Genomic DNA, 8,542 nt, shown 5'->3' with positions numbered 1-8,542 from the left:
GTAGAAGTCATGTTGCTAAAAATGTATTCACATACAAATAAAATATCATACATAAGTATAGGGAATAATCAAACCTTATATCCAACAAAAACAAAAAGCTGTTTTTACACTGTTTTATTACAATATTGTACATAAACATATTATAAAAGAAAATTATGAATAAATATTGAATATAATATATAAATTTGTGAGAAAATACATAACACCACATAACAATTTTTGATGATAATTAAATGATATTATAAAACAATATAATACAAATGGCAAACATTTAGTAGATACACAATAAAAATACATAAAAAACCCTAATTTTTTAAAAAAGGCAATACTTAGAAAATTATTTATATTATTCTTGTAATTATATAATAAATAAAAGTATAGGTTAAACTGCATTAACACACAGTATATACATAGACGATATAATAAAATATTTTAAATCATATAGTATAAATAATAAACACATAAAAGAAAATTAATATTGAATATTATACTATAGTATGTGTATGGATACATAATCAATACAATAAAAATGGCCAACTTTTAGAATTTACAAAATATAAATACATATAACAATTAAATTAGGAAAAAAGAGTAGTTAGAAAATGTTTTATATTATTCAAGTAATAATATGGATAATAAAAATTAAATTATAATATTTTTAAATAGTTAATTATGTAAAACTGCATATAACACACATTAAAAGTATACAATATAATAATAATTAATAATATTTATAATATATATAAGTCCTATTATAATAATCACAATATTATATAAATTATACAAAATTAATTTTGTTATTTTCAAAAAAAAAAGAATAAAATATACTAAGTACACATGAAAAAACATTTTAAATAATTGAAATTTTACCCTCTTAATGATGATAAGACACATTTATTAAAAGAAAAAATTTTGATCATAAATAGTGATTTGATTTTAAGATTTATCACTAATAGAACTTTTCTCCATGGTCTTTTTTATGCGAGCTGATGATTGAGCCATCCAATTTTTCAACGGTTTTTCTATTTCAATATCACTAACATCTTTATATTGTCTCATTTTTCTTATGGATTCTAATACAATAAATGAGTTATAACACTTATTAGTACATGATAATATTATTATTGTATATGACATATTATGTTATAACTACATAATATAGTAAATATTTCAATGCATAAATAATTAATACTGAACAATAGAGCAATTAGAAATGTAATAATAATTCAATAAATTTTAATATTTTGAAATTTAAATTTGACATTTAAGTTACTAACAATACAATTATTAGAGTATATTTTATTTAATACTTAGTCATATGGATTTTAATTTTATAAATAACTAATGATAATATACCTAATTAAATTGGTATTATATATAATACATACATGTATTATACAATTATACTTAAAATAAAATATAATTCATTTTTGTTAATGTGAGCTATAAATATAATATTAAATGTTAATTAGAGTTAATTATTGACCTATTATCAAAGTTGAAGATAAGTTTTTCTGTTATATTGTACATTTTTTATTTTTAAATAAAATAATTTTTGTATGTATCATTACTATTATTTTTAATGCTATATAAATGCTGTACTATTATTTACCAAAAATAATTCTACATGTTTGAAGAGTTGAAAACTGCTTTTTTCCTTTGAACCCAATATAAGAATAATTTGCCAAGAAGTTGTCGGTAAATAGTTTTTGCATGATTTTCCGCACAGTTTCAGACATATTTGAACCAGTGAGACGAGACAATTCTAAAACCTGTTATACATATTTAATTTTTAATAAGTCGCTCATATATGATATTTAATTTTTTCTTTAATCACCACTTTGCTTCTGAATGTTTGTTCCTTGGTAAGTTTATCTTCCACAATATCTAAATCAGCGTCATTATTGATATGTAACATATCATCAGTATTATCAAAACTACCATCAAAATTTAATGCTTCAGATTGGATATTATTCAATTTGTCCAATATTTGTTGTTGTACTGCAAATAAATTATCAATACTTTCTTGAATGTTTTTCAAATCGTGTTTCATAACAATGATATTTCTGTTTATGGATTTTTGAAAAGCTATATTTCCTGTATAATACACAAAATATTACTTTATCATACAAAAAACATCATGGCACACAATTTGTATCTTACCATCATCTCTACGATCACCAGAATTATTTGGAGTAATTGTATTATGTGGAATCAATGTCGGAGTACGTAGCTGTGCATTATTTTCTGAATCAAATAAATTATCGTTTACAGATACTTCATAAGATTCGGAATCAATGGATATATCAAATAGATTGCTTTTTGATGAAGTATTTGTTTTTTTTGGAATATGTGATTCAGGCCTAACACTGTCCACTTTGTGTCCTTCAAATGACTTATTATTAGATATAAAATTATCTTCTGTTGTTCCTGAAACATCTTTTAGTAAAACTTTAAATTATAATAATAATATCACAAATAGTAATAAATAGGTAGGACTAGCTTGCGTATGATTATAATAATTTATAACTAACTAATCGACAACTAACACACCTACTAAAATTGTGTATAAAGAACTGAAATACCTATATGACTAACCCTATGGAGGTATAACATATAATTGTATACATTTTTATAGTAGTATACTTTCTCTTACCTTCAAAATTGTCTAATGTTGGAGGAGATATAACATCAAATGTATGATCATTACTAGATTCTAATATTGCGTCAGATGAATAGTACACTTTTTTTCTTTTTTTCCTGGTTTCTTTGTCGTCTTCATTCGAAGAAAGCTCAGATGTATCTTGCGCTTTCAGAGATTTTAAACGAGCTTGATGGAAACTCTCTAGTAATATAATTTTAAATATATAAGCACTGACATAAAAACTCTCTCTATTAGGTACCTATAGGTATATTAGCTAATAATTTAATAAACCTTGTCATGATATATTATTTATTATATTAGCTAGGTACCTATATTATATTTATTATTGTTGTACTTATTAAAAATCAAAACTTACGTATATTTTGTTGAAGAGGACGGGCATTATAATAATCAAAATCTTCTTTGTTTGGTTGAATACGTGTTTCTATAAACTTCTTTAGGTTACATTTTTTTTTGGGCCATGCACATGTACCTTTGTGATACCATGTATCAGGTACAACATCTACACTATTGTCCACAGTAAAACAGACAATAGTCCACATAATTCTAAAAAGATTAAATATTTTGTATTAAAATACTAAAATATAAACTTTAATTTATTGGTATTGGTATAAATGCTTGTTATATTTAAGCTACCTATTTTCGTTTTACTAATCATATGAATAGTAAAACAGAAATAATAATATGAATATTCATTATTGTATCTGTATATATTGAATATATAGCAGAGAGCTAAGTAATATAGATTTAAATTTTAGTTAAACTATCTATCTATTATTATTATTCATAATGCTAATAACAATAAAAGTTTAAAACATAAATTAACACTAAATACATAGAGGACAACTTTTTACTTCTTACTCACTATATTAATTAAGAATGAATAATTGGTATAGCCGTAACTAAACCCTCAAAATGAAAAATCATCATTTTCATTTTAATATTAGAAAAATCCCATTTATATAAATTTTGAGATAGATTATTTACGTTATAAATATTTAGCTTTGATGATTTTAAAGGGCTAACAAACATTTCTTCTTGGTTTAAAAATATTTTTCCAATAAAGATTTTATTATTGGATGTCGTTGGTGATACAATTTCAGTTATTTTTACTATTTCACCACTTTGAGTTGAAAAATAACAATTTGGCTCTTTGGTAGTAAATTTAACTTTTTCGATATCACTATTATGCTGTATGTTTCCACTTTTACATTTTTCCTCATAACGTCGAACAACTTGTTGTAAAGGTTTTTCATTTTTACGGAGCATATTTTTTAAATCCTTCATATAATTTTCGAAAGGGAACGCACTACAACAATCGAGTGGCCCAAATCTATTATAATCATCAGGTAAATGAATTAGACTATGAAAATTGTATGACATAAACTGACTTCCATAGATCTGTTCAAAAGATTTAACAAAATAAACAAGAAGTTTGCGAGCATACTCAACATATTGCTTATAGTTGGGGCTTAAAAGTATTCTCATTGAAATACTTAAGGCCATAAAATTTTCATAACAGTCACTAGATAAGATGTTTTTTAAAACTACTGGTCCTGTGTACAACAAAAACTGACGGAATTCAGTTGCCTTCCAACGAGCTACATCTTCTATAGCCCTTGGTTTTCGTGGAAAATCATTAGTTACAAAAGTTTTTAGTGTCAGAAGAGAATTTGTAATTTTTCTAATTTTCCAACTAGGCAACCGAACGGTCTTTGGTCCCTTATTTTGCCAAAGAATAATTAATTTTCGCACAACTCCCAAGCAAACTAAGTGCATATAATCTAAAGAGAATATATTTACTATATCAAGGTCAGGGAGTACAGCAAGGGATGAAATTATTGAAGATGTATGATGTTCTTCATCTTTCATAGTTATGTAATCATAATGAGTTCTTTTTCCACAGTTATCAATAAATGGAAAACAGACACGATTTTCTAAATAGTCTCCTTCAATAACACACCTTTGACATGAAAAATAACCGGAATGTCCCTTAATTCTCATCAAAAACGATCTGGCTGGCGCATCACAGCAAATTGCTTTTATAATTACTTTTTTAGTAATATTATCAATCACTATTCCGTGGGTAGATAGCTTAAGCATTTCTGCAACAAAATCTTTGATAAATATGTTACTATCTAGAGGTTTTTCGTGGCCATAGTATATTCCAATAGGAAAAACATTTTTATTATAAGGAAAAATATAGGCCAGAATTGGCCAAAATTGGCTTGAACTACTCTTGCTTAAAGGTAGACCATCAATTCCGATTACAATACTTATAATATTATCCAAAGAAAATATTCTAGAATACATATCAATACCAGTTTCTAACCCAAAATGATAATATATGCCATTCGGCTCTATTTCTCGAATATTAAAAACTTTGGTTGATCCGGATTGAAGTAATGTACGGCTATCGACAGGAAGAAAATTAAGATTGGCATCATTTTTCAAGATTTTTAATAATGCATTAGAGGCATTATGTGGAACATTGAAATTTACCATCCATGATCTTAATTTATTTTTAATATTTTCACTGTATACTGAACTTTGTGTAAGAGGAATTGATATTGAATTTGAATCTGCATCATCTTGAGTACAAATTACATTACTTAAAATATCTTGATTTAAATTATTATCACATGTTTTATAGAAATGTGTATTTTTAATATTATTATGTTCAGGTGCCCCACATATAGAAGTATAATTACATTTATTGATACAATCGTTATTAATATTTTGTGGAGATAATACAGTTTCTTTGACAAAACAACTATCTGGGATTTCACTTGTAGACGACCATTCTAGAATTTGCAATTCTTTTTGCAATCGTCTATGTTTTGTTCTATAACTAGTAGTTTTAATCATTTTTAAATTTATAACTGCGAACAATTTTAATTTTTTTATTATTTAGTTTGTTTGTAAATAATGGTATTTATTAAGTATATAATACTATTAGTTAGCAGTAGGTATGAATAATATCTGAAAAATAAAAATTGAAATAGTTGGTATAATAATTATTATTTGCATACAGAAAAGTGACAGTAGGCCGCACACAATAATATAAATGGCCAATTAATACTACCTACTTACAATAAGTTAAAGCTAGTTCAACCAAAATATTTAACTGTAATAATTTACAATTCCCGAATTTATCAAAAATTAGCACTTGACTTAATGCATTGTTAAATGGGTAAACAACATAATATATATTATATATATATATATATTTATCCATAATTTTGTATATTTCAATAAAGCTACTTCTATATAAACTATCAACCAATATTTAAGAAATGAGTTTAATGTTTTTCAAGCATAAAGCTTTATTGTAGGGAATTGAAGATAAAAATAACAAAATCTGTTTTCCAGTTTTGGTAATCTACCTCACTAAATGAAAATCTAGCAAAAAATTACTATTTTTTTTTTAATTTTGAAAATTTAGTTCTGTAACCAGAAGTCTTGATCATTTTAAACTATGGAAGATAAAAAAATTACATATAACCGAAAATATTAAACACTATTAAGTACCTAGGTATATTATATGAATTAATATGTTGGTATTATGGATTTGCTTTTACACAATACAATTGTGGAATATAATATAATTTAGCTTAACAATTTACAAATTATATGAAGTTATTATAAACTGATGTAGGTATACCTATAATAAAGTAATGCAATGCTTATTATATATTGTATAATAAGTTCTACCTCATTTAAACAACAATTTTAGCTTAATTTACAACTGCTATGATATCTAAATATATATTTTCCTTGAATTTTCCAGGATATATTATTTAGCTTATGAAGTATTTAGGGTGACACTAATTTTAAAATAAAATATCTTATTAAACGGTATTTAACATGCTTTAAAAATTATGTTTGGTATTAGGTATTTAAATAACTTAAATTACACAACAATATACCTAGTATATTTTAATATAAACTGTTATTAATATGTCATAGAAATAACTTTTTGATATAGGTAGTTAATTATTAAACTTATAATTTAAAAATATAATAATCATATGAACATATTACTGATAGTATGAAGTTCTCAGTCTTTAGTAATTTAATTAAAACACTAAAACGTGAACATTATAAGTATTTCAAATAATAATTTAACTTTTAAGACTAGGTAGATACCTACCCACATATTTTAAATGCTCAACTTTTCAAAAATAATTGTTAAACAATAGTGCAAATAGTAAATCTATAGTCTGTAACAGACAATCTACCTACTGGCCTTTAATATAATATTATATGTAGGTAAAATGTTATTTTCACACTACAGCTAATACATAGAAAATTAAAATTGTAGGTACCTACCTATATAAGTATTAAGTACTTATTATATTGTTATTGATATAATATATTAATTAATAACATAATATACATAGTTATATAATATAGGTAGTACCTAATATAAACATAAGTTAATTTAAATGTATAGTAATATATAATACACTTAATACTTATATAGGTAGTTATTAGCTATAGGTTATTAAATATTAAATTCTTACCTGATAATAATCGTCAATCGATAGTTTTACCAAAAGTCACGAGTGTCACTGGTCTATAATATCGTGTACATTCGTGTGTACTGTGTAATAGATGAATGTCTTGTATGACGGTTGGCTACGGGTAACGGCCGCGGCGGCGGTCGGTCGTTGTTTTTGTCCCCATCGGCGGGTCGGCGGGGGTGGGGACGCATCGGATTTGCTGATAAACAAGTCTGACTTGGATATTGACCGGAATTACCCATCTAGCATATTGTAAATTTAGATTTGACGTACAGTGTATTTATATAACTCAATGCACTGCTATAATATTATGTGGCTATCGTGGCTAATGTTTTAAAATTAGTAATTAGTAATAATAAAAAAATAGGTATTCTTTACACAAACACCGCTTAATAGAACAACCGTTTTTTACAATAATTCAATTTTTAAGTGAATTACGAGCATTTTTAATTTACGCGCTTACCTATATCATTGCGCAAAACTTGCTAAAAAAAATTGACCACCGTAAAAAACATACATAGGTATATAACAAAATAACATACATAATAATACATTGCAGTTATGCTTTTACCATCAAAAGTATCATTATACTAGATCGATTAACACTATAATATTTAAGCTAACTAAGCTAAACTTTATAGGCAGTTATAGCAGGCGAAGCGCGTACATTAATGTACGCTTCATTAATAACAAATTTGTTATGTTATTTTATATGTAATAATTTGAAAATATTGTGACTATATTTGGCCTTAAATATTTGGAGATCAAATATTTTTAAAATATAAGATGGACAATTGATATACAATATTTGACGCCTAATAATTTGAAAATGTTGTGACTATATTTGGCCTTAAATATTTGGAGATCAAATATTTTCAAAATATAAGATGGACAATTGATATAAAATATTTGACACCTAATAATTTGAAAATGTTGTGACTATATTTGGCCTTAAATATTCGGAGATCAAATATTTTCAAAATATAAGATGGAAAATTGATATACAATATTTGACACCTAATAATTTGAAAATGTTGTGACTATATTTGGCCTTAAATATTTGGAGATCAAATATTTTTAAAATAACTGTATAATATTCTTGAATAAATATTTGAAGTATAACCTAATTCAAATATTGTGAAAATATTTATATTTTCAAATTGCTGTGTGGGTATTCATACTTATATATGTCTACTATCAGGCCATGCTTAGAATTAACATTTTAAATACATAGTTTAAAGTAAATATTTAATTATAATAGATTATAACTAAAATTTTTTTTTCAAAAACTCGGGAATTTGAATGCAAATAATTAAAAAATAAAGTCACACTTCTTATCTAATTCATGTTT

General features: G+C 24.8%; 1 protein-coding gene across 5 annotated transcripts; it reads right to left on the bottom strand.

The window, feature by feature from the left end:
* Nucleotides 1–407: 407 nt before the first annotated feature.
* LOC149056580 (uncharacterized) lies at nucleotides 408–5,806 on the bottom strand. 5 transcript variants are annotated; one of them, XM_089223976.1, is made up of 7 exons: nucleotides 4,629–5,615; nucleotides 3,021–3,211; nucleotides 2,657–2,845; nucleotides 2,164–2,439; nucleotides 1,838–2,097; nucleotides 1,613–1,772; nucleotides 414–1,073 (listed from the first exon to the last, which is right to left on the bottom strand). In XM_089223976.1, the coding sequence occupies exons 1-7, from the start codon at nucleotides 5,531–5,533 to the stop codon at nucleotides 937–939; spliced, it is 2,118 nt and encodes a 705-aa protein (XP_089080102.1). In that variant the 5' UTR covers nucleotides 5,534–5,615; the 3' UTR covers nucleotides 414–936. The 5 variants fall into 5 exon arrangements, with proteins under 5 accessions (XP_089080105.1, XP_089080102.1, XP_089080103.1 ...); XM_089223977.1 differs by having other exon boundaries at nucleotides 428–1,073; nucleotides 2,164–2,430; nucleotides 4,629–5,584; XM_089223979.1 differs by lacking the exon at nucleotides 2,657–2,845 and having other exon boundaries at nucleotides 408–1,073; nucleotides 4,629–5,766.
* Between the last annotated feature and the right edge of the window lie 2,736 nt (nucleotides 5,807–8,542).

The sequence above is a fragment of the Diuraphis noxia genome, unplaced genomic scaffold (genome assembly GCF_037042655.1).
Source record: "Diuraphis noxia isolate RWA-SAM2 unplaced genomic scaffold, SU_Dnox_SAM2 contig0003, whole genome shotgun sequence".
Lineage (NCBI taxonomy): Eukaryota > Metazoa > Arthropoda > Insecta > Hemiptera > Aphididae > Diuraphis > Diuraphis noxia.
The sequence above is the reverse complement of the archived record's forward strand: the minus strand, read 5'-3'. Positions and strand labels throughout refer to the sequence as shown.

What these genes read in the sequence shown, in the direction of transcription:
- LOC149056580 (XM_089223976.1), bottom strand. Translation starts at nt 5,533, where the DNA reads ATGATTAAAACTACTAGTTATAGAACAAAACATAGACGATTGCAAAAA. An exon ending in TCCTCTTCAACAAAATATAC is followed by an intron (nt 2,846 to 3,020) that starts GTAAGTTTTGAT and finishes TTATATTACTAG; the next exon opens with AGAGTTTCCATCAAGCTCGT. An exon ending in AAACATTCAGAAGCAAAGTG is followed by an intron (nt 1,773 to 1,837) that starts GTGATTAAAGAA and finishes TATGTATAACAG; the next exon opens with GTTTTAGAATTGTCTCGTCT.